This window comes from Myripristis murdjan, chromosome 23 (assembly GCF_902150065.1).
Source record: "Myripristis murdjan chromosome 23, fMyrMur1.1, whole genome shotgun sequence".
In the NCBI taxonomy this organism is placed as follows: domain Eukaryota; kingdom Metazoa; phylum Chordata; class Actinopteri; order Holocentriformes; family Holocentridae; genus Myripristis; species Myripristis murdjan.
In genome coordinates, this window is record NC_044002.1 from 23,736,988 (window position 1) to 23,762,734 (window position 25,747).

The 25,747-nt window shown below is 43.3% G+C and overlaps 1 protein-coding gene across 1 annotated transcript in view; it reads left to right on the forward strand.

Annotated features, from left to right (window-relative positions):
- Positions 1–12,319: 12,319 nt before the first annotated feature.
- Positions 12,320–25,747, forward strand: part of LOC115355619 (NACHT, LRR and PYD domains-containing protein 12-like) — a gene marked incomplete at its 3' end in the record, with an annotated part of 97,579 nt that continues 84,151 nt past the window's right edge. Inside the window, exons 1-10 of the mRNA XM_030046476.1 lie at positions 12,320–12,413; positions 14,189–14,302; positions 16,065–16,214; positions 16,698–16,814; positions 17,696–17,809; positions 19,707–19,856; positions 20,325–20,444; positions 22,667–22,780; positions 24,530–24,688; positions 25,178–25,294. Of these exons, the coding sequence (XP_029902336.1) occupies positions 12,346–12,413; positions 14,189–14,302; positions 16,065–16,214; positions 16,698–16,814; positions 17,696–17,809; positions 19,707–19,856; positions 20,325–20,444; positions 22,667–22,780; positions 24,530–24,688; positions 25,178–25,294 (1,223 nt within the window). The remainder of the gene's footprint in view (positions 12,414–14,188; positions 14,303–16,064; positions 16,215–16,697; positions 16,815–17,695; positions 17,810–19,706; positions 19,857–20,324; positions 20,445–22,666; positions 22,781–24,529; positions 24,689–25,177; positions 25,295–25,747) is intronic.

Consider the following 25,747-nt stretch of genomic DNA (forward strand, 5'->3'; position numbering starts at 1 on the left):
CGCGTTTTTTTTCCCCTGCAGACCTACTTAGACCCTGTGATGTATGGTCGCTCCTCTACCTGTTGTGGTGCCGGCAGCGCTATTCTTAAAAGGAGCAGCAGTAGATCCAGATCCAGCATGATACAAACTTTCCAAACAATTTGAAATCAACTGACAAGTCGAGATGCGATCACCACAGCAGTTCTTTTAAAAATGACGCTGCCGGCACAACAACAGGACGTGACTCCGGAGGGGCAAAATGCTGGAAATTATGTAGTTCGGCGGACCAATCATAGCTCTTGTTGTCAGTGGGGGCCTGCGTTGGGGCTACGTGGGGTCCGCGTACTTACAATTTTTTGGAGGTGCGCGGCTAGGCTCTGCAGCGGTCGCACAACCCCGTAAGCTTCGCACATCCCCCCGTACGCTCCGTTTACGCAGAAGCATAATTCAGCCTTAACCCTAACCCTAACCCTAACCCTTTACCTAACCGTAACCCTAACCAGATGGTGCCTGGGCGGAGTCAAACGTTTACTTCCGCCCACATTTAGCCCAACCCCGATCTGCGGACTGCAGTCAGGTGCAATTGTTTACAGCTGCTTGAGGCCCAGCAGCTTCACAGCTTGTTGACTGTCTGCTGCTGTCACACACCTTTCCTTCAGTCCATCAGCACAGAGCCCAGCTCACACCTCATTCACTTACATTGCATTTGCTTGGACTCAGTCTGCGCACACACACACACACACACACACACACACACACACGCACACGCCACCAATCAGAGTCCAGTGTTGAGACTGATCTACATGTGATAATCTGATCGAAAAGTAATCCGATGAAAAATAAAATTAACCAGCTTCTGTGGCTGGTTCACTAAAAGTTAATTTCTCAGCGTGGTGGTCTTCCTCTCTGTCTGCCAGGATCCAGCAGGAGAAACCAGACAGCTGTGTGAGCAGGGCCGGCTCTAGCCCCCCACCCAGTGGCGGCTGGCCCATAGGGGGCGCTGGGGCGCTGCCCCTCCAGATGTGGAGGGGGAAAACCTCTAATGTATATATTTACAAATTTTATCATCAGTGTCAGTTTTACTTAATAGTGTGTACATGCAATCTGAATCATTTAAACAACATTTACACCAACTGACTCATTCAATCAGTGGTGAATTTCCTCCCACAGACTGTATCATTTCTCTTTAGGGGCGCTCGTCAAAGCACCCCAAACCTGCTGCTAAATAGCCAATCCGGTTATGGTTGCTAGGGGAAAATGATGAATAATTGGCCAATCAACGTTGCCAAATTTAACGCCTTGCTCAGGATATCAGCGACCACTGCCCTATAGCCTGTGTGAGGGTGACCAAAGGTCAAACTTCCAGGGGACGTACCATTAGAAAGTGCAATTTTACAAACTTCAATGAGCAGGCATTTCTAAATGACCTGTCTGATGCGGACCTAAAAAGGGTTGACTTAATTAGGGCCCGAGCACTGTCCCAGTGCGAAGCCCTATTGTATTTTTGTAGTGTTTTTTTTTTCTTCGCTATTATTATTACGTCTCTTTGAGGCTTAATTTGACCCCCTAAACATGCTCAAAAACTCACCAAATTCGGCACGCAGCCCGGGTCTGGCGAAAAATTCGATAAAATCAAAAATCGGAACCCCCTGGAGCAAAAATGGGCTCGGTAGCGCCACCTAGGGACGCAAAGGCAGCCGCTGCGGCCCACAGGAATGTTATAGAAAGACCAAACCAGCGCAGAAACGTAGATCTCATCAAGCTCGACATTTTTCGTGCTCGTGCCCCCCACCTAAAACCAACAGGAAGTCCGCAATTTGCATTTGAAAGTCACGTTTTCGCCCAAATTTGCACTTTGCATGAAATCTATCTCCTCCCAGGACGTTAATTTTATCGGCTTGAACAGCTAATATATGACAGAGGACACAGTGCTTAACAAAAGTTCTTCAAGGTTAAGTAACATGTCGAACGGTTTGGATTTCAGAAGCCCTCAAAGTCAGAGTGTCCACAACCAGCGCCTCCACTTTTTCCCATCAACCCTGGTGGGAATAGCGCACAAAGCTAGGGGCTAATTAGGCCCCTGCTGACTAAAGTAAAAGTCTGACAGCTTTCAAACCTATGCCGATGGAAAGAGGACCACAATTCCTACAAAACTATATATCATGGTGTGGACTGGACAAAGTGTGTAGCCACTGTGAAGAGTTTAACAGCTGTGACTATGGTTTCTCTGCTCTGCACTGTTCTCCCTCCCCTCCTCCACTCCTCTGACTCACAGTAGCTGCCTGCAGCCTTCTCCCAATACACACTCATTGGGAAGGAGCACTAACAACTCTGTGTGTGTGTGTGTGTGTGTGCTTAATGCCACAGCCACCGGGCACAAGTGGGCACGAGGCGGCACGGGTGCGAGGGCCCGTCCAACACTGCTTGCAGCTTTAATTTCTGACTCTGAGCTGGCTTTTGAGTATTTCTCGAGTGTTTTTAGCTCTCTTATAGACAAGCATGCCCCGTACTAGAATTTCTGTATTAAAAATCGCTCCAATCCCTGGTTCTCTGCTGACCTATCTGAAGCTATCCATGTCAGAGATCTGGCCTGGTCAAAGGCTAGACTCTAACAGTCCATCTGATAGGTTGCTCTGCGCATTTGCGCAACAAATGCATTAGCTCAATTAGGATGGCTAAATACACTTTTTATTTATCCTCTCTTGCTACCAGCCAAGGCGATGCTGCCAAATTCTGGAAGACCAAAAAATCTCTAAATTCTACACCTAGCTCTTCTCTCTCTCTCCCTCTCAAATAATTTGCGGTAATACCTGTATCTCTAATAAATCAGATATGTGTGATGCCTTTAATCTCCACTCGGAATGCTGCCCCCCATATTTATCCTCACTTTTAAATTCCCGCCATACAGGTCTCCTCACCCGCTCCCAGTCCCACATCAGACTCCAACTCCCTTACACAACTTCAGAATTAGGAAAAACTGCCTTCTCCTTCTATGCCCCATGCCGTTGGAACAAATTACAAGACTCACTGAAAATTGATAGACTTACATCTCTTGAAGCTTTTAAAAGACTACTTCACAATACAGTATTGGGGGCCCAGACCCAGGCTGGCACTTGCTTCATTTAGGCTGATTTCAACTATGTCATAAAATTTTTTATTGTCTTGTCTTTATGCCTGAATTTTACTGCATTGTTTTTTGATGTTTCTGTGATTTCTGTGTATTCTGCTGCTACAGGGTGTCCTTGAAAAAGAGAGCCCGCACTCAATGGACTTACCCTGTCAAAACACAGGTTAAATAAATAAAATAAATACATAAATTGCTCTTTGATTGCAGAAAAAGAAAAAAAAATCTCACCTATTGTGGAAAGCAAAAACATCATATATCTCTGGCAGTTTTTAAACACACCTGTATTCCCAAATTGTTGGCTCTCTCTCCATGATTGGGCTTTTTTAATGAGATCCTGGTAGGACTGTAGTCTGCTGTCCCACAGCTCTGCACAGAGAGACAGCCACAGTGAGGCTTTCCTCCATTGTTGTTTTGCCGTTCTGCCAAAATCCGCCAGATTTTTTCAGATTCCACTTTTCTCTCCTGGGAGTTTCACAGTAAAAGCACAATGTCTGACATCTGAACACATCCACTCTTCACTGAATTTCCAAAATATACTTTGGATTTGAACTCTTGACCTTGTGCTCAAAATCATGTTTCTCTAATTTGGACACCACTGCCCCTCTTTAGTTCATATTTTGTTTCCAGCAGGATCAGTCAGAAGAGACCAGTCTCCCGTGCACACAGCTATGACTCCATGAAGAGTGAGCGGTCACTGGACTGGCGTTTTTCGTTCAAAGATGGACACCACTCCACTCATCGCAGGTAAGAATTTAAAACAATTTGTGGGTATCCAGCTCTATTGGGAAGAAGTAAGAGGTGATGATGAGAGAACTGATCTGCTGATTGAGCTCCTTCACTTCCAAGGACCAGAGCCACATTTACAGTGTGTGTGTGTGTGTGTGTGTGTGTAGTTCATTTACTGCCCCTGAGACAAAAGAAAAACTGTTCACTATTTTAGTTAAAAAAAAATCGAAACCCAACACTCTAACTCAGTGTGTGTGTGTTAATGTCAAAGCGATGAACATGTTTATGGACAGGACAGTTTTGAAGCCTGTTGTCACAGAGCAGGACGGCTGCTGCTCGGTTCACTGCAGGCTCTGTCAAGTTCATCATGAACCTCTGGACTCCTTAACTCTTGATCTCTGCTCTCTGGAGTGGGAAGCTGGTGTGATAAATGATATTGGTTTGGACTTTGATAAGGAGCTTGTTTTGTGTCGCCTGATTGTTTCCTTTTATTCCAGTTGAGATCTGGTTTCTGTTTATCAGAATTGTTTTAGGCTAACAGGGTTTTAGTGATCCTTTATGTCACTTTTTCATAAAATTAGCCTTCCTGTTCACTGTGATTGATTGCTATACTGTGCATATTACATGTTTGCTCTCCTAAGCAGCTCCTGATCGCCCTCTGGTGGTTCATTAGATTTACAGCTGCTTGAGGCCCAGCAGCTTCACAGCTTGTTGACTGTCTGCTGCTGTCACACACCTTTCCTTCAGTCCATCAGCACAGAGCCCAGCTCACACCTCATTCACTTACATGACATTTGCTTGGATTCAGTCTGTGTACACACACACACACACACACACACACACACACACACACGCCACCAATCAGGGTCCAGTGTTGTGACTGATCTACATGTGATAATCTGATTAAAAAGTAATCAGATGAAAAATAAAATAAACCAGCTTCTGTGGCTGGTTCACTAAAAGTTAATTTCTCAGCGTGGTGGTCTTCCTCTCTGTCTGCCAGGATCCAGCAGGAGAAACCAGACAGCTGTGTGAGCAGGGCCGGCTCTAGCCTGCCACCCATCCATCAAAAAAACAATAACCAAAAAACAAACAAAAAAAAAAAAAAAAATCTAAACAGTGTAATAAGAAGAATCTTTCAACTAAGAATTACTCTAGGTAAACCCACATATTAATTAAAATGATATTAATCTGGGTATCCTATTAGTTGCTGATGATATAATTCTGCTAGCTGAGACTGAACCTGAGTTACAGAAAATGTTGAATATAGTGAGCCAGTGGTGCCATAAGTGGAGGTTGGCTGTTAACCAGAAGAAAACTCAAATAATGCACTTCAGAAATAAAGGCATAAAAGAAGTTCTACAATGTTTAATTTTGATTCAGCCACTCTAGAGTATGTGTCTGAATACAAATACTTGGGTTTTATTTTTGATGAATTTTTGTCTTATGAAGATGGCATACAATCCCTTGCAAACTCAGCTGGGAGAGCACTTGGCTCGATCATCAATAAGTTGAAAGTATGCAGCCAGCTTGGTGACACAACCTATACTCAACTCTACAATGCATGTGTTTTACCAATATTGAACTATGCTGCGGGGGTGTGGGGTGGCAAAGATGCCAAGGCTGTTGATAATATAGAGAACAGAGCAATAAGATGTTTTTGGGAGTGCATCGTTTTGCACCTCTCCTGGCCATTCAGGGGGATATGGGATGGACTCCTGGTTCTGTTCATAGAAAATGTGAGATGATAAGGCTGTGGAACAGCTTCATCAGGATAGCAGATAATAGAGTTAATAAGAAAGTGTTTTTATGGAGTAAATCACACAATTCCCCCTGGACAGCTGAATTACATTCAGTTTTTGAGGAGCTGGATCTGGTTTACATATACAGAAATAACCTCTACTGTAGTGTTAACCTTGTAAAGGAGAAACTCCAACAAATTTTTGAGGCACAATGGTCTGCAAATGTTATCTCAAAACCTAAACTAAGAACTTACCTGCAAATCAAACACAACTTTGGTACTGAACCCTATGTCGCCTGTCGATTATCCAGAAGCCAAAGATCATTGATGGCACAGGTGAGAACTGGCATCCTCCCTCTGAACAGAGGTTGGACGCTTCCAGGGCATCCCCGAGGAAGGTCGACTGTGTGAAATGTGTGATCTTAATGAAATAGAGAACGAATCTCATTTTTTGCTATATTGCTCCTGTTATGATGATTTAAGAACATTATGGTTCCATCGTATTCTATTAAAAAATCCTGAAGTATTCTGGTATTCGGACTACATTAAACTAGAGTGGCTGTTCATTTATGACCCTTTTGGCTGTGCTACCTATGTGTCAAGGGCTTGGAGGAGAAGACAGGATGCTTTGTTTAATCGATAATCTTCTGTTTATCCTAAGTACATTGTCTTGATGGTCTTGATTGTCTGACCTCCTTTTAGTTTTTCTTTCCCTTTTTTTTGTGTTCATTACTTGACCATGAAATTTGAATAACACCAGATATGGTGTCCTGTAAGCCCATGCGGGCTGGGCTATGTTTATTAGCATGACACCAAAATAAAAAATTCATTCATTCATTCATTCATACTAAAAAAAAAAAACTGAACTGTGCGCTGGAGGGTTTGAACAGCCTTTTCATGTTGAAAAAGTAACGTTAGTCAAAACACCTGTGACCTGCCTCTTGACCTGACCTCTGAAGGGGCTTTCACAGAACACGCGATTTCGGTCATGCTCTGTGCTGGGTACGGCGCCCGCATGTGCAGATATGTGATTATACTGCATTGTCTTTGCAAGAGTAGTACATATCTCATGATGTTGATCATCTACATTATCATTTGCTTCAGTTTACAGCAGTATTGGTCTTTGATTGCAGAAAGAAAGAAAAAAAAATCTCACCTATTGTGGAAAGCAAAAACATCATATATCTCTGGCAGTTTTTAAACACACCTGTATTCCCAAATTGTTGGCTCTCTCTCTCCATGGTTGGGCTTTTTAATGAGATCCTGGTAGGACTGTAGTCTGCTGTCCCACAGCTCTGCACACAGAGAGAAACAGCCACAGTGATGCTTTCCTCCATTGTTGTTTTGCCGTTCTGCCAAAATCCGCCAGATTTTTTCAGATTCCACTTTTCTCTCCTGGGAGTTTCACAGTAAAAGCACAATGTCTGACATCTGAACACATCCACTCTTCACTGAATTTCCAAAATATACTTTGGATTTGAACTCTTGACCTTGTGCTCAAAATCATGTTTCTCTAATTTGGACACCACTGCCCCTCTTTAGTTCATATTTTGTTTCCAGCAGGATCAGTCAGAAGAGACCAGTCTCCCGTGCACACAGCTATGACTCCATGAAGAGTGAGCGGTCACTGGACAGGCGTTTTTCGTTCAAAGATGGACACCACTCCACTCATCGCAGGTAAGAATTTAAAACAATTTGTGGGTATCCAGCTCTATTGGGAAGAAGTAAGAGGTGATGATGAGAGAACTGATCTGCTGATTGAGCTCCTTCACTTCCAAGGAACAGAGCCACATTTACAGTGTGTGTGTGTGTGTGTGTGTAGTTCATTTACTGCCCCTGAGACAAAAGAAAAACTGTTCACTATTTTAGTTCAAAAAATTGAAACCTAACACTCTAACTCAGTGTGTGTGTGTTAATGTCAAAGCGATGAACATGTTTATTGACAGGAAAGTTTTGAAGCCTGTTGTCACAGAGCAGGACGGCTGCTGCTCGGTTCACTGCAGGCTCTGTCAAGTTCATCATGAACCTTTGGACTCCTTAACTCTTGATCTCTGCTCTCTGGAGTGGGAAGCTGCTGTGATAAATGATATTGGTTTGGACTTTGATAAGGAGCTTGTTTTGTGTCGCCTGTTTGTTTCCTTTCATTCCAGTTGAGATCTGGTTTCTGTTTATCAGAATTGTTTTAGGCTTACAGGGTTTTAATCATCCTTTACGTCACTTTTTCATAAAATTAGCCTTCCTGTTCACTGTGATTGATTGCTGTTCTGTGCATTTTACATGTTTGGTCTCCTAACCGGCTGCTGAGCGCCCTCTGGTGGTTCATTAGATTTACAGCTGCTTGAGGCCCAGCAGCTTCACAGCTTGTTGACTGTCTGCTGCTGTCACACACCTTTCCTTCAGTCCATCAGCACAGAGCCCAGCTCACACCTCATTCACTTACAGTACATTTGCTTGGATTCAGTCTGTGTACACACACACACACACACACACACACACACACACACACGCCACCAATCAGGGTCCAGTGTTGCGACTGATGTACATGTTATAATCTGATTGAAAAGTAATCAAATGAAAAATAAAATAAACCAGTTTCTGTGGCTGGTTCACTAAAAGTTAATTTCTCAGGGTGGTGGTCTTCCTCTCTGTCTGCCAGGATCCAGCAGGAGAAACCAGACAGCTGTGTGAGCAGGGCCGGCTCTAGCCCCCCACCCACCCATCAAAAAAACAACAACCAAAAAACAAACAAAAAAACCCCATCAAAACAGTGTAATAAGAAGAATCTTTCAACTAAAAAAAAACTGAACTGTGCGCTGGAGGGTTTGAACAGCCTTTTCATGTTGAAAAAGTAACATCAGTCAAAACACCTGTGACCTGCCTCTTGACCTGACCTCTGAAGGGGCTTTCACAGAGCGCGCGGTTTCGGTCATGCTCTGCGCTGCATGGGTATCTTATATCTTATGATGTCGATAATCTAGATTATCATTTGCTTCAGTTTACAGCAGTATTGGTCTTTGATTGCAGAAAGAAAGAAAAAAAATCTCACCTATTGCAGAAAGAAAGAAAGCAAAAACATCTCTGGCAGTTTTTAAACACACCTGTATTCCCAAATTGTTGGCTCTCTCTCTCCATGGTTGGGCTTTTTAATGAGATCCTGGTAGGACTGTAGTCTGCTGTCCCACAGCTCTGCACAGAGAGAGAAACAGCCACAGTGAGGCTTTCCTCCATTGTTGTTCTGCCGTTCTGACAAAATCCGCCAGATTTTTTCAGATTCCACTTTTCTCTCCTGGGAGTTTCACAGTAAAAGCACAATGTCTGACATCTGAACACATCCACTCTTCACTGAATTTCCAAAATATACTTTGGTTTTGAACTCTTGACCTTGTGCTCAAAATCATGTCTCTCTAATTTGGACACCACTGCCCCTCTTTAGTTCATATTTTGTTTCCAGCAGGATCAGTCAGAAGAGACCAGTCTCCCGGGCACACAGCTATGACTCCATGAAGAGTGAGCGGTCACTGGACAGGCGTTTTTCGTTCAAAGATGGACACCACTCCACTCATCGAAGGTAAGAATTTAAAACAATTTGTGGGTATCCAGCTCGACTGAGCAGAAGTAAGAGGTGATGATGAGAGAACTGATCTGCTGATTGAGCTCCTTCACTTCCAAGGACCAGAGCCACATTTACAGTGTGTGTGTGTGTGTGTGTGTGTGTGTGTAGTTCATTTACTGCCCCTGAGACAAAAGAAAAACTGTTCACTATTTTGGTTCAAAAAATCGAAACCTAACACACTAACTCAGTGTTTGTGTGTTAATGTCAAAGCGATGAACATGTTTATGGACAGGAAAGTTTTGAAGCCTGTTGTCACAGAGCAGGACGGCTGCTGCTCGGTTCACTGCAGGCTCTGTCAAGTTAATTATGAACCTCTGGACTCCTTAACTCTTGATCTCTGCTCTCTGGAGTGGGAAGCTGCTGTGATAAATGATATTGGTTTGGACTTTGATAAGGAGCTTGTTTTGTGTTGCCTGTTTGTTTCCTTTTATTCCAGTTGAGGTCTGTTTTCTGTTTATCAGAATTGTTTTAGGCTTACAGGGTTTTAATCATCCTTTATGTCACTTTTTCATAAAATTAACCTCCTGTTCACTGTGATCGCTTGCTATTACATTTTTGGTCTCCTGAGCAGCTGCTGAGCGCCCCCTGGTGGTTCATTAGATTTACAGCTGCTTGAGGCCCAGCAGCTTCACAGCTTGTTGACTGTCTGCTGCTGTCACACACCTTTCCTTCAGTCCATCAGCACAGAGCCCAGCTCACACCTCATCCACTTACAGTACATTTGCTTGGATTCAGTCTGTACACACACACACACACACACACACGCACACACACACCCACCCACACACACACACACACACACACACACAGGTTTACATTCTTGTTGGATGAGAACAAATTTCTCTGTCCGACAGAAGGAAGTTTGACTTTCCATTTTAGCTTCTGTTAGTCCATCAATCAGGGTCCAGTGCTGCAACTGATCTACATGTGATAATCTGCTTGAAAAGAAGATATTTATGAGTATATATTTTGAACATTTTAAGTTGTTTTTTGTAATGACATGAATTTTATTGACAACATTCAGGTTAAGTATGAAATCCGTCCATTCTGATGACCCCTTGACCTTTCCTCTAGCGCCACCAGCAGGTGCAGTGAGACATCTGCATTAGAAATAACACAGCTGTTTCTCCATAGATCAGCAGGGCCTGAAATTCATTTTTCAAAATGGGAGGGAATTCCCCCCTTACATGCTACACATAGGGGGGATTTATACACTTTGGGGGGGATACTATTTGCAAACTTAACTGCAGTTTGTACATTGTCCTATTCGTACCTCAGATTAATACACTGCTTTTATTTGATGTCTCTTTCTCCTTCTTTAGTAGTCATCACTGCTGCATCAGCAGCTCATTTCACCATTGTTATGTTCAAGCCACGGATATACTCTGAGCCAGTTAAACTGAAACTTGTCTCTGGGCTGCTTAGTGATGTTACCGCCGCTACCTGTTTGAGGATCCGGGGGATTTGGGTCATTTTCGGGTTCACTGGCACCACCATTAGCACCTCCACTCGTCCTTTCTTCTGTTGTTTTTTCAGAGCAGTTTCCCCTTCAGAGGCCTGTACCATAAAGCTGGATTTCGGCTTAGTTAGCTAACTTCAGGCTTAACCCTGGGTTTTCTGTACCATAAAGGTGGTTTATTTTTTATCGGGGTATGCTGCCGTGGTAACGTATGCTGAACACCTAACCTGCTCTGCAGCAGGTTAAGTTCAGGATAAGAGCTCAGCAGGTATGAAAGCCCCACCTACTGACCAATCAGCTCTCTTGGAAAATGGCCTGCCCATTTGATGAGAACCCAGTGGATCTAGGTCAGGGGTCACCAATCATGTGCCATGGAGGGCCGAGAGGCTGCAGGTTTTCATTCCAACCAAGACCTCCACCAGGTGATTTCACTGATCACCTCACCTTGTATCAGAAAGGAGGAGCTAATCAATGAAATCACCTGGTGGAGGTCTTGGTTGGAATGAAAACCTGCAGCCTCTCGGCCCTCCATGGCACAGGATTGGTGACCCCTGATCTAGGTGCTTGACACTTTAACACTTGTCAGTGTTAATTTCGTTGGCTATTTTTCAATTTAGCTTTAGTCTTAGTCTTGTGTCAAATGCCCTTATTAGTTTTAGTCATATTTAGTCAACTTGTATTATTTTTTGTTTAGTCATATTTTAGTCAACGAACAGTCTTGGCATTTTAGTCTAGTTTTAGTTGAAGAAAATCCAAAGTATTTTAGTCTAGTTTTAGTCAATAGTCTTTTTTTAGTCTTTGACCTGCATCATGTTGGCTTTTTTTAATTTAACAATACCAAAATGCCAATGCCAAAATAGTAAGCAGACTTCTCCCAAGAGCCGACAAGTTCAGCAGGAATCTGTCCCTGATCAGCTGTTGAGTGTCAGCTGAGTGTTTGTTGTTGTTGTTCAGTCGACACACAGACGCTATCTTATGACATCATCTCACGGCGCACTCTTCTCCCAATAATCGCAAAACAAAGCTAATGGAAACGGGCATAAATTCGCATTTTCTTTTGCGCATTTTGACAAAATTTGCTCAAAAATTTAGATTTATTTGGATGGAAACCAATCTAGTGATAGTGTGCGTGAATCCTGCAATCCCGCAGCCAATTTCAGGCCCTGGATCAGGGGTGTCAAGCTGCTGCCATGGAGGGCTGAGAGGCTGCAGGTTTTCATTCCAACCGAAAACTCCACCAGGTGATTTCACTGATCACCTCACCTCCAAGCAGAGAGAAGGAACCAGTCAGGGAAATCACCTGGTGGAGTTTTCAGTTGGAATGAAAACCTGCAGCCTGTCGGCCCTCCATGGCAGCAGTCTGACACCCCTGCCACAGAGGGTTTGCTGAGCTCCGTACTCTGTTTCAGGCCTGTCCTGTTTAAAAATCATGCAGTGACACATTCACACCAGGAGTTCAGTGCAAACAGACTTTTGTTAATCAGTCTCTGGGAGTTTCACAGTAAAAGCACAATGTCTGACATCTGAACACATCCACTCTTCACTGAATTTCCAAAATATACTTTGGATTTGAACTCTAAGCTTGTGCTCAAAATCATGTTTCTCTAATTTGGACACCACTGCCCCTCTTTAGTTCATATTTTGTTTCCAGCAGGATCAGTCAGAAGAGACCAGTCTCCCGTGCACACAGCTATGACTCCATGAAGAGTGAGCGGTCACTGGACAGGCGTTTTTCGTTCAAAGATGGACACCACTCCACTCATCGAAGGTAAGAATTTAAAACAATTTGTGGGTATCCAGCTCTATTGGGAAGAAGTAAGAGGTGATGATGAGAGAACTGATCTGCTGATTGAGCTCCTTCACTTCCAAGGAACAGAGCCACATTTACAGTGTGTGTGTGTGTGTGTGTGTGTGTGTGTGTGTGTAGTTCATTTACTGCCCCTGAGACAAAAGAAAAACTGTTCACTATTTTAGTTCAAAAAATTGAAACCTAACACTCTAACTCAGTGTGTGTGTGTTAATGTCAAAGTGATGAACATGTTTATGGACAGGAAAGTTTTGAAGCCTGTTGTCACAGAGCAGGACGGCTGCTGCTCGGTTCACTGCAGGCTCTGTCAAGTTCATCATGAACTTTGGGCTCCTTAACTCTTGATCTCTGCTCTCTGGAGTGGGAAGCTGCTGTGATAAATGATATTGGTTTGGACTTTGATAAGGAGGTTGTTTTGTGTCGCCTGTTTGTTTCCTTTCATTCCAGTTGAGATCTGGTTTCTGTTTATCAGAATTGTTTTAGGCTTACAGGGTTTTAATCATCCTTTATGTCACTTTTTCATAAAATTAGCCTTCCTGTTCACTGTGATTGATTGCTGTTCTGTGCATTTTACATGTTTGGTCTCCTAACCGGCTGCTGAGCGCCCTCTGGTGGTTCATTAGATTTACAGCTGCTTGAGGCCCAGCAGCTTCACAGCTTGTTGACTGTCTGCTGCTGTCACACACCTTTCCTTCAGTCCATCAGCACAGAGCCCAGCTCACACCTCATTCACTTACAGTACATTTGCTTGGATTCAGTCTGTGTACCAACACACACACACACACACACACCACCAATCAGGGTCCAGTGTTGCGACTGATCTACATGTGATAATCTGATTAAAAAGTAATCCGATGAAAAATAAAATAAACCAGTTTCTGTGGCTGGTTCACTAAAAGTTAATTTCTCAGGGTGGTGGTCTTCCTCTCTGTCTGCCAGGATCCAGCAGGAGAAACCAGACAGCTGTGTGAGCAGGGCCGGCTCTAGCCCCCCACCCACCCATCAAAAAAACAACAACCAAAAAACAAACAAAAAAAAACATCAAAACAGTGCAATAAGAAGAATCTTTCAACTAAAAAAAAACTGAACTGTGCGCTGGAGGGTTTGAACAGCCTTTTCATGTTGAAAAAGTAACATCAGTCAAAACACCTGTGACCTGCCTCTTGACCTGACCTCTGAAGGGGCTTTCACAGAGCGCGCGGTTTCGGTCATGCTCTGCGCTGCATGGGTATCTTATATCTTATGATGTCGATAATCTAGATTATCATTTGCTTCAGTTTACAGCAGTATTGGTCTTTGATTGCAGAAAGAAAGAAAAAAAATCTCACCTATTGCAGAAAGAAAGAAAGCAAAAACATCTCTGGCAGTTTTTAAACACACCTGTATTCCCAAATTGTTGGCTCTCTCTCTCCATGGTTGGGCTTTTTAATGAGATCCTGGTAGGATTGTAGTCTGCTGTCCCACAGCTCTGCACACAGAGAGAAACAGCCACAGTGAGGCTTTCCTCCATTGTTGTTCTGCCGTTCTGCCAAAATCTGCCGGATTTTTTCTGATTCCACTTTTCTCTCCTGGGAGTTTCACAATAAAAGCACAATGTCTGACATCTGAACACATCCACTCTTCACTGAATTTCCAAAATATACTTTGGATTTGAACTCTTGACCTTCTGCTCAAAATCATGTTTCTCTAATTTGGACACCACTGCCCCTCTTTAGTTCATATTTTGTTTCCAGCAGGATCAGTCAGAAGAGACCAGTCTCCCGGGCACACAGCTATGACTCCATGAAGAGTGAGCGGTCACTGGACTGGCGTTTTTCGTTCAAAGATGGACACCACTCCACTCATCGAAGGTAAGAATTTAAAACAATTTGTGGGTATCCAGCTCTATTGGGAAGAAGTAAGAGGTGATGATGAGAGAACTGATCTGCTGATTGAGCTCCTTCACTTCCAAGGAACAGAGCTGCATTTACAGTGTGTGTGTGTGTGTGTGTGTGTGTATGTGTGTGTGTGTGTGTGTGTAGTTCATTTACTGCCCCTCAGGTTGTGGCATGTTGATATAAGACATGCCCTCCTGTCTCCTTCGAGGAGGATTTTTAATTTTGAGGTCATTAAGCTCTTTGAAATCTGAATTTGCAGAGTTGAATTTCAACCTCCCTTGTCAAACGTGACAGAACTCTCTGTCTGTCTATCTATCTATCTATCTATCTATCTATCTATCTATCTATCTTGAAAAGTAATCAAATATATAATAAAAAATAAACCAGCTTCTGTGGCTGGTTCACTAACAGCGTAATAAGTAGAATCTTTCAAGTAAAAAAAAAAAACTGAAAAAATCTGACCTGTTGCCGAAAGCAAAAACATATAAACTACTCACAAAAAGTTAGGGATATTTGGCTTTTGGGTGAAATTTATGGAAAATGTAAAATGTTCACGCTACAGTGATATTATATCATGAAAGTAGGGCATTTCAGTAGAAGCATACACTGGTGATTTCCTCATCTCAAACAATTTCTTGAAACAAAAGCCAACAACAGTGGTGGATATACCACAACAAAAAATGTCAGTGTCAATAACTTGTCATGTGCCCTTGAGCATCAATTACAGCTTGACAGCGACGTCTCATGCTGTTCACAAGTCGACTTATTGTCTGCTGAGGCATGGCATCCCACTCTTCTTGAAGGGCGGCCCTCAGGACATTGAGGTTCTGGGGTACAGAGCTCCGAGCCTCTACACGCCGACTCAGCTGATCCCATAGGTTTTCTATGGGATTCAGGTCTGAGAAAGTGCAGGCCACTCCATTTGAGGTACCCCAGTCTCCAGCAGCCGTTCCCTAATGATACGACCTCGATGAGCTGGAGCATCAAACACCTGATGTGAATTTTGCCGTTAAACTCCTTGTTAGAGAACAGCAACTTGTGCAAAAAGTACTGAAACATTGAACAGTTGGACATGTGCATTCAAAAGTTTACAGAAGGTCACATTAAGTTCACCTGTAAAGGTTATAATGCATTTTAGGTTCATCCTGAAATTTCACCCGAAAGCCGAATATCCCTAACTTTTTGTGAGTAGTGTATATCTCTTCCAGTTTTTAAACACACCTGTATTCCCAAATTGTTGGCTCTCTCTCCATGGTTGGGCTTTGTAATGAGATCCTGGTAGGACTGTAGTCTGTTGTCCCACAGCTCTGCACAGAGAGAAACAGCCACAGTGAGGCTTTCCTCCATTGTTGTTCTGCCGTTCTGCCAAAATCCGCCAGGTTTTTTTCTGATTCCACTTTTCTCTCCTATTGGACGCGCCGTGGTGTCGTCACAAGGCGCTGCACTCAAGTTAAAAAAATGTCCAACTTGGGCGTAAGCCCTGCAATCACATACACAATGAATGGCTGTGCCGGCTGAGGTCTGCACCGTGTGCTGTGTGAAAGCCCCATGACTCCTCTGACCCTGAGATGCCCCCCCCCCAACACTTCATGTGACTCGGCACCACAACTGACAAACATGTCTTTGTTTATTTATTTCTTTGTTTGGTTATTTTATTTATTATTTTCAAGACAGAAAACAAAGGGAGGGCGCCAATGGGCCTCGGAAATTATTATTATTATTTATTTTTTCCAAGGTTGACTGGCGCTGGCGGCGCCCCTCCAGCAGAGGACACCCTACGCGACCACATAAACCGCCTAAGGCAAGGGCTGGCCCTGCGTGTGAGAGACCTGTCTAAGAAAGCTGGAATCAGTTTTAAAGATGAAAAGAACTCCTCTGACACTGAGTAAGTTGGCTGATATTTAAATCAATTTTGAACATTTTAATTTTTTTTTTTTTTTTTTTTTTTTGGAATGCCATGAATTTTATTGACACCATTCAGGTTGAGTAGAGCATGAAATCGGTCCATTTTGGTGACCCCATGACCTTTCCTCTAGCGCCACCAGCAGGCGCAGTGAGACATCTGCATTAGAAATAAAGGGCCTGTTTCTCCATAGAGGGTTTGCTGAGCACTGTACTCTGTTTCAGGCCTGTCCTGTTTAAAAATCATGCAGTGACACATTCACACCCAGGAGTTCAGTGCAACCAGACTTTTGTTAATCAGCCTCTGGGAGTTTCACAGTAAAAGCACAATGTCTGACATCTGAACACATCCACTCTTCACTGAATTTCCAAAATATTTGGATTTGAACTCGTAAGTTTAGTCTCAAAATCATGTTTCTCTAATTTGGACACCACTGCCCCTCTTTAGTTCATATTTTGTTTCCAGCAGGATCAGTCAGGAGAGACCAGCCTCCGCTGTACCCAGCTGTGAGTCCATGAAGAGTGACTGGTCTATGGATCATCCTATTGTGTTCAAAGATGGACACCACTCCACTCAGCAAAGGTAAGAATTTTTAAAAAATTGTCATTATCCAGCTCTACTGAGCAGAAGAGGAGGTTTGAATTTCTCGCTACTTAAAGAAAGTTTCACTGATCACGACGGCACAGAGACGTCCTGTCACCTCTCGGTGTGGCAGCAGATCACTCACAACATGAAAAGGTACTGTTACTTTATCTGTAATGAGACAAAAGAAATTACATTTGCTTGGATTCAGTCTGTGTACACACATGTGCAAACACACACACACACACACACACACACACACACACAAACACACACACAAGTTTACATTCTTGTTGGATGAAAACAAATTTCTCTGTCCGACTGAAGGAAGTTTGACATGACTTTGCATTTTAGCTTCTGTTAGTTCATCAATCAGGGTCCAGTGCTGCGATTGATCTACATTTGATAATCTGCTTGAAAAGAAGATATTTATAAGTATATATTTTGAACATTTTACATGTCATGCCATGAATTTTACTGACAACATTCACGCTGAATATGAAATCGGTCCATTTTGATGATCCCCATGGCCTTGTCCTCTAGCGCCACCAGCAGGCCCAGCAGGACATCTGCATTAGAAATAAAGGGCCTGTTTCTCCATAGAGGGTTTGCTGAGCACCGTACTCTGTTTCAGGCCTGTCCTGTTTAAAAATCATGCAGTGACACATTCACACCCAGGAGTTCAGTGCAACCAGACTTTTGTTAATCAGCCTCTGGGAGCTGCACAATAAAAGCACAATGTCTGACATCTGAACACATCCACTCTTCACTGGATTTCCAAAATATACTTTGGATTTGAACTCGTGACCTTGTGCTCAAAATCATGTTTCTCTAATTTGGACACCACTGCCCCTCTTTAGTTCATATTTTGTTTCCAGCAGGATCAGTCAGGAGAGACCAGCCTCCCCTGTACCCAGCTGTGTGTCCATGAAGAGTGAGCGGTCTATGGATCCACCTATTGTGTTCAAAGATGGACACCACTCCACTCAGCAAAGGTAAGAATTTAAAACAATTTGTGGGTATCCAGCTCGACTGAGCAGAAGTAAGAGGTGATGATGAGAGAACTGATCTGCTGATTGAGCTCCTTCACTTCCAAGGACCAGAGCCACATTTACAGTGTGTGTATGTGTGTGTGTGTGTGTGTGTGTAGTTCATTTACTGCCCCTGAGACAAAAGAAGAACTGTTCACTATTTTAGTTCAAAAAATTGAAACCTAACACTCTAACTCAGTGTGTGTGTGTGTTAATGTCAAAGTGATGAACATGTTTATTGACAGGAAAGTTTTGAAGCCTGTTGTCACAGAGCAGGACGGCTGCTGCTCGGTTCACTGCAGGCTCTGTCAAGTTCATCATGAACCTTTGGACTCCTTAACTCTTGATCTCTGCTCTCTGGAGTGGGAAGCTGCTGTGATAAATGATATTGGTTTGGACTTTGATAAGGAGCTTGTTTTGTGTCGCCTGTTTGTTTCCTTTTATTCCAGTTGAGATCTGGTTTCTGTTTATCAGAATTGTTTTAGGCTAATAAGGTTTTAATCATCCTTTATGTCACTTTTTCATAGAATTAGTCTTCCTGTTCACTGTGATCGATTGCTATAATGTGCATGTTACATGTTTGCTCTCCTGACCGGCTGCTGAGCGCCCCCTGGTGGTTCATTAGATTTACAGCTGCTTGAGGCCCAGCAGCTTCACAGCTTGTTGACTGTCTGCTGCTGTCACACACCTTTCCTTCAGTCCATCAGCACAGAGCCCAGCTCACACCTCATTCACTTACAGTACATTTGCTTGGATTCAGTCTGTGTACACACACACACACACACACACACACACACACACACACGCCACCAGTGTCCAGTGTTGCGACTGATCTACATGTGATAATCTGATTGAGAAGTAATCAAATAAATAATAAAAATAAAGCAGCTTCTGTGGCTGGTTCACTAAAAGTTAATTTCTCAGCGTGGTGGTCTTCCTCTCTGTCTGCCAGGATCCAGCAGGAGAAACCAGACAGCTGTGTGAGCAGGGCCGGCTCTAGCCATGTTATTGCCCTAGGTGAAAACATGTTGAAAAAGTAACGTTAGTCAAAACACCTGTGACCTGCCTCTTGACCTGACCTCTGAAGGGGCTTTCACAGAACGAGGGGTTTCGGCCACGCTCTGGGCTCGGTACGGTGCAGACAGGTGCAGAGCAGTAGATGTATGACTATACTGCATTGTCTTTGCAAGAGTAGTACATATCTCATGATGTTGATCATCTAGATCAGGGGTGTCTAACTGGTGCCATGGAGGGCCGAGAGGCTGCAGGTTTTCATTCCAACCGAAAACTCCACCAGGTGATTTCACTGATTAGTCCCGCCTCTCTGTTCGGAGGTGAGGTGATCAGTGAAATCAGCTGGTGGAGTTTTCAGTGGCTCTCTCTCTATGGTTGGGCTTTGTAATGAGATCCCAGTAGGATTGTAGTCTGCTGTCCCACAGCTCTGCACACAGAGAGAAACAGCCACAGTGAGGCTTTCCTCCATTGTTGTTCTGCCGTTCTGTCAAAATCCGCCAGGTTTTTTTCTGATTCCACTTTTCGCTCCTATTGGACGCGCCGAGGTGTCGTCACAGGGCGCTGCACTCAAGTTAAAAAAATGTCCAACACAATGAATGGCTGTGCCGGCTGAGGTCTGCACGGTGTGCTGTGTGAAAGCCCCATGACTCCTCTGACCCTGAGACCACCCCACCCCCCAACCCACCCCCCAACACGTCATGTGACTCGGCACCACAACTGACAAACATGTCTTTGTTTATTTATTTCTTTGTTTGGTTATTTTATTTATTGTTTTCAAGACAGAACACAAAAGGAGGGAGCCAGTGTGCATCGGAAATTATTATTAATAATATTATTTTTTTCCAAGGGTGACTGGTGCTGGCGGCACCCCTACAGCAGGGGACACCCTAGGCGACCGCATAAACCGGCTAAGCCAAGAGTGGGCCCTGTGTGTGAGAGACCTGTCTAAGAAAGCTGCAATCAGTTTTAAAGATGAAGAGAACTCCTCTGACACTGAGTAAGTTGGCTGATATTTAAATAAATTTTGAACATCTTACTTTTTTTTTTTGGAATGCCATGATTTTTTTTTTGACAACATTAAGGTTGAGTATGAAATCGGTCCATTTTGATGACCCCATGACCTTGTCCTCTAGCGCCACCAGCAGGCACAGTCTCACATCTGCATTAGAAATAAAGGGCCTGTTTCTCCATAGAGGGTTTGCTGAGCACCGTACTCTGTATCAGGCCTGTCCTGTTTAAAAATCATGCAGTGACACATTCACACCCAGGAGTTCAGTGCAACCAGACTTTTGTTAATCAGCCTCTGGGAGTTTCACAGTAAAAGCACAATGTCTGACATCTGAACACATCCACTCTTCACTGAATTTCCAAAATATACTTATATATACTCATGACCTTGTGCTCAAAATCATGTTTCTCTAATTTGGACACCATTGCCCCTCTTTAGTTCATATTTTGTTTTCAGCAGGATCATTCAGAAGAGACCAGACCAGAGAGAGAGACCCAGCTGTGTGTCCATGAAGAGTGACCGGTCACTGGACTGGACTTTTCTGTTCAAAGATGGACACCACTCCACTCAGCAAAGGTAAGAATTAAAACAATTTGTTGTTATCCAGCTCTACTGAGCTGTGTGTGTGTGTGTGTGTGTGTGTGTGTCTGGCTCATTTACTGCCCCTCAGGTTGTGGCATGTTGATACAAGACATGCCCTCCTGTCTCCTTCGAGGAGGATTTTTAATTTTGAGGTAATTAAGCTCTTTGAAATCTGGATTTACAGAGTTGAACTTAAACCTCCCCTGTCGAACGTGACAGAAATCTCTCTCTCTATCTATCTATCTAAATTATGTATCTCTCTCTTTGACTTTCACTTATCAGTGTGACTCAGATGACTTCACTTTACACTTTACAGAGTAAGCCTCTATTCTTCAGGCCCATCACGTTAACTCTCATTTGATGTAGTTATAATTAGATAATACGATGGAATAAGCCTCCATTTGTGACTAGAGGTTTAAATGTTGGCTACTTAAAGAAACTTTGACGACGGCACAGAGATGTCCTGTCACCTCTCGGTGTGGCAGCAGATCACTCACAACATGAAAAGGTACTGTCACCAAAACTTTATATTTCTGTTATTCTGCATTCAGCACATTCATTCCTACTTTCGATTTCTTTATCTGCAATGAGACAAAAGAAAATCTGTGACGAGAGAAAAAACTTCACTATTTTAGTTCAAAAAATTGAAACCTAACACTCTGTGTGTGTGTGTGTTAATGTCAAAGCAATGAACATGTTTACTGACAGGAAAGTTTTGAAGCCTGTTGTCACAGAGCAGGACGGCTGCTGCTCGGTTCACTGCAGGCTCTGTCAAGTTCATCATGAACTTTGGACTCCTTAACTCTTGATCTCTGCTCTCTGGAGTGGGAAGCTGCTGTGATAAATGATATTGGTTTGGACTTTGATAAGGAGGTTGTTTTGTGTCGCCTGTTTGTTTCCTTTTATTCCAGTTGAGATCTGTTTTCTGTTTATCAGAATTGTTTTAGGCTCACAGGGTTTGAATCATCCTTTATGTCACTTTTTCATAAATTAGTCTTCCTGTTCACTGTGATTGATTGCTGTTCTGTGCATTTTACATGTTTGGTCTCCTAACCGGCTGCTGAGCGCCCCCTGGTGGTTCATTAGATTTACAGCTGCTTGAGGCCCAGCAGCTTCACAGCTTGTTGACTGTCTGCTGCTGTCACACACCTTTCCTTCAGTCCATCAGCACAGAGCCCAGCTCACACCTCATTCACTTACAGTACATTTGCTTGGATTCAGTCTGTGTACCAACACACACACACACACACACAGACACACACACACACACACACACGCCACCAATCAGCGTCCAGTGTTGCGACTGATCTACATGTGATAATCTGATTGAAAAGTAATCAAATGAAAAATAAAATAAACCAGTTTCTGTGGCTGGTTCACTAAAAGTTAATTTCTCAGGGTGGTGGTCTTCCTCTCTGTCTGCCAGGATCCAGCAGGAGAAACCAGACAGCTGTGTGAGCAGGGCCGGCTCTAGCCCCCCACCCACCCATCAAAAAAACAACAACCAAAAAACAAACAAAAAAAAACATCAAAACAGTGCAATAAGAAGAATCTTTCAACTAAAAAAAAAACTGAACTGTGCGCTGGAGGGTTTGAACAGCCTTTTCATGTCGAAAAAGTAACATCAGTCAAAACACCTGTGACCTGCCTCTTGACCTGACCTCTGAAGGGGCTTTCACAGAGCGCGCGGTTTCGGTCATGCTCTGCGCTGCATGGGTATCTTATATCTTATGATGTCGATAATCTAGATTATCATTTGCTTCAGTTTACAACAGTATTGGTCTTTGATTGCAGAAAAAAATCTCACCTATTGCAGAAAGAAAGAAAGCAAAAACATCTCTGGCAGTTTTTAAACACACCTGTATTCCCAAATTGTTGGCTCTCTCTCTCCATGGTTGGGCTTTTTAATGAGATCCTGGTAGGATTGTAGTCTGCTGTCCCACAGCTCTGCACACAGAGAGAAACAGCCACAGTGAGGCTTTCCTCCATTGTTGTTCTGCCGTTCTGACAAAATCTGCCGGATTTTTTTCTGATTCCACTTTTCTCTCCTGGGAGTTTCACAGTAAAAGCACAATGTCTGACATCTGAACACATCCACTCTTCACTGAATTTCCAAAATATACTTTGGATTTGAACTCGTGACCTTGTGCTCAAAATCATGTTTCTCTAATTTGGACACCACTGCCCCTCTTTAGTTCATATTTTGTTTCCAGCAGGATCAGTCAGGAGAGACCAGACTCCCCTGAACCCAGCAGTGACTCCATGAAGAGTGAGCGGTCACTGGACTGGCTTTTTTCGTTCGAAGATGGACACCACTCCACTCATCGCAGGTAAGAATTTAAAACAATTTGTGGGTATCCAGCTCTATTGGGAAGAAGTAAGAGGTGATGATGAGAGAACTGATCTGCTGATTGAGCTCCTTCACTTCCAAGGAACAGAGCTGCATTTACAGTGTGTGTGTGTGTGTGTGTGTGTGTGTGTGTGTGTGTGTAGTTCATTTACTGCCCCTCAGATTGTGGCATGTTGATATAAGACATGTCCTCCTGTCTCCTTCGAGGAGGATTTTTAATTTTGAGGTCATTAAGCTCTTTGAAATCTGAATTTGCAGAGTTGAATTTCAACCTCCCTTGTCAAACGTGACAGAACTCTCTCTCTCTGTCTGTCTATCTATCTATCTATCTATCTATCTATCTATCTTGAAAAGTAATCAAATATATAATAAAAAATAAACCAGCTTCTGTGGCTGGTTCACTAACAGCGTAATAAGTAGAATCTTTCAAGTAAAAAAAAAAAACTGAAAAAATCTGACCTGTTGCCGAAAGCAAAAACATATACACTACTCACAAAAAGTTAGGGATATTTGGCTTTTGGGTGAAATTTATGGAAAATGTAAAATGTTCACGCTACAGTGATATTATGTCATGAAAGTAGGGCATTTAAGTAGAAGCATGCACTGGTGATTTCCTCATCTCAAACAATTTCTTGAAACAAAAGCCAACAACAGTGGTGGATATACCACAACAAAAAATGTCAGTGTCAATAACTTGTCATGTGCCCTTGAGCATCAATTACAGCTTGACAACGACGTCTCATGCTGTTCACAAGTCGACTTATTGTCTGCTGAGGCATGGCATCCCACTCTTCTTGAAGGGCGGCCCTCAGGACATTGAGGTTCTGGGGTACAGAGCTCCAGCCTCTACACGGCGACTCAGCTGATCCCATAGGTTTTCTATGGGATTCAGGTCTGAGAAAGTGCAGGCCACTCCATTTGAGGTACCCCAGTCTCCAGCAGCCGTTCCCTAATGATACGACCTCGATGAGCTGGAGCATCAAACACCTGATGTGAATTTTGCCGTTAAACTCCTTGTTAGAGAACAGCAACTTGTGCAGAAAGTACTGAAACACTGAACAGTTGGACATGTGCATTCAAAAGTTTACAGAAGGTCACATTAAGTTCACCTGGAAAGGTTAGAATGCATTTTAGGTTCATCCTGAAATTTCACCCGAAAGCTGAATATCCCTAACTTTTTGTGAGTAGTGTATATCTCTTCCAGTTTTTAAACACACCTGTATTCCCAAATTGTTGGCTCTCTCTCCATGGTTGGGCTTTTTAATGAGATCCTGGTAGGACTGTAGTCTGTTGTCCCACAGCTCTGCACAGAGAGAAACAGCCACAGTGAGGCTTTCCTCCATTGTTGTTCTGCCGTTCTGCCAAAATCCGCCAGGTTTTTTTCTGATTCCACTTTTCTCTCCTATTGGACGCGCCGTGGTGTCGTCACAAGGCGCTGCACTCAAGTTAAAAAAATGTCCAACTTGGGCGTAAGCCCTGCAATCACATACACAATGAATGGCTGTGCCGGCTGAGGTCTGCACCGTGTGCTGTGTGAAAGCCCCATGACTCCTCTGACCCTGAGATGCCCCCCCCAACACTTCATGTGACTCGGCACCACAACTGACAAACATGTCTTTGTTTATTTATTTCTTTGTTTGGTTATTTTATTTATTATTTTCAAGACAGAACACAAAGGGAGGGCGGCAATGGGCTTCGGAAATTATTATTATTATTTATTTTTTCCAAGGTTGACTGGCGCTGGCGGCGCCCCTCCAGCAGAGGACACCCTACGCGACCACATAAACCGCCTATACCGCCTAAGGCAAGAGCGGGCCCTGCATGCGAGAGACCTGTCTAAGAAAGCTGGAATCAGTTTTAAAGATGAAAAGAACTCCTCTGACACTGAGTAAGTTGTCTGATATTTAAATCAATTTTGAACATTTTAATTTTTTTTTTTTTTTTTTTTTTTTTTTGGAATGCCATGAATTTTATTGACACCATTCAGGTTGAGTAGAGCATGAAATCGGTCCATTTTGATGACCCCATGACCTTTCCTCTAGCGGCACCAGCAGGCGCAGTGAGACATCTGCATTAGAAATAAAGGGCCTGTTTCTCCATAGAGGGTTTGCTGAGCACCGTACTCTGTTTCAGGCCTGTCCTGTTTAAAAATCATGCAGTGACACATTCACACCCAGGAGTTCAGTGCAACCAGACTTTTGTTAATCAGCCTCTGGGAGTTTCACAGTAAAAGCACAATGTCTGACATCTGAACACATCCACTCTTCACTGAATTTCCAAAATATACTTTGGATTTGAACTCTTGACCTTGTGCTCAAAATCATGTTTCTCTAATTTGGACACCACTGCCCCTCTTTAGTTCATATTTTGTTTCCAGCAGGATCAGTCAGGAGAGACCAGCCTACTTTTTCCCCTGCTACGAGTCCATGAAGAGTGATGAGACACCGGACTGGCTTATTTCGTTTGACGATGGACGCCACTCCACTCATCGAAGGTAAGAATTTAAAACAATTTGTTGGTATCCAGCTCGACTGAGCAGAAGTAAGAGGTGATGATGAGAGAACTGATCTGCTGATTGAGCTCCTTCACTTCCAAGGACCAGAGCCACATTTACAGTGTGTGTATGTGTGTGTGTGTGTGTGTGTGTAGTTCATTTACTGCCCCTGAGACAAAAGAAGAACTGTTCACTATTTTAGTTCAAAAAATTGAAACCTAACACTCTAACTCAGTGTGTGTGTGTTAATGTCAAAGCGATGAACATGTTTATGGACAGGACAGTTTTGAAGCCTGTTGTCACAGAGCAGGACGGCTGCTGCTCGGTTCACTGCAGGCTCTGTCAAGTTCATCATGAACCTCTGGACTCCTTAACTCTTGATCTCTGCTCTCTGGAGTGGGAAGCTGCTGTGATAAATGATATTGGTTTGGACTTTGATAAGGAGCTTGTTTT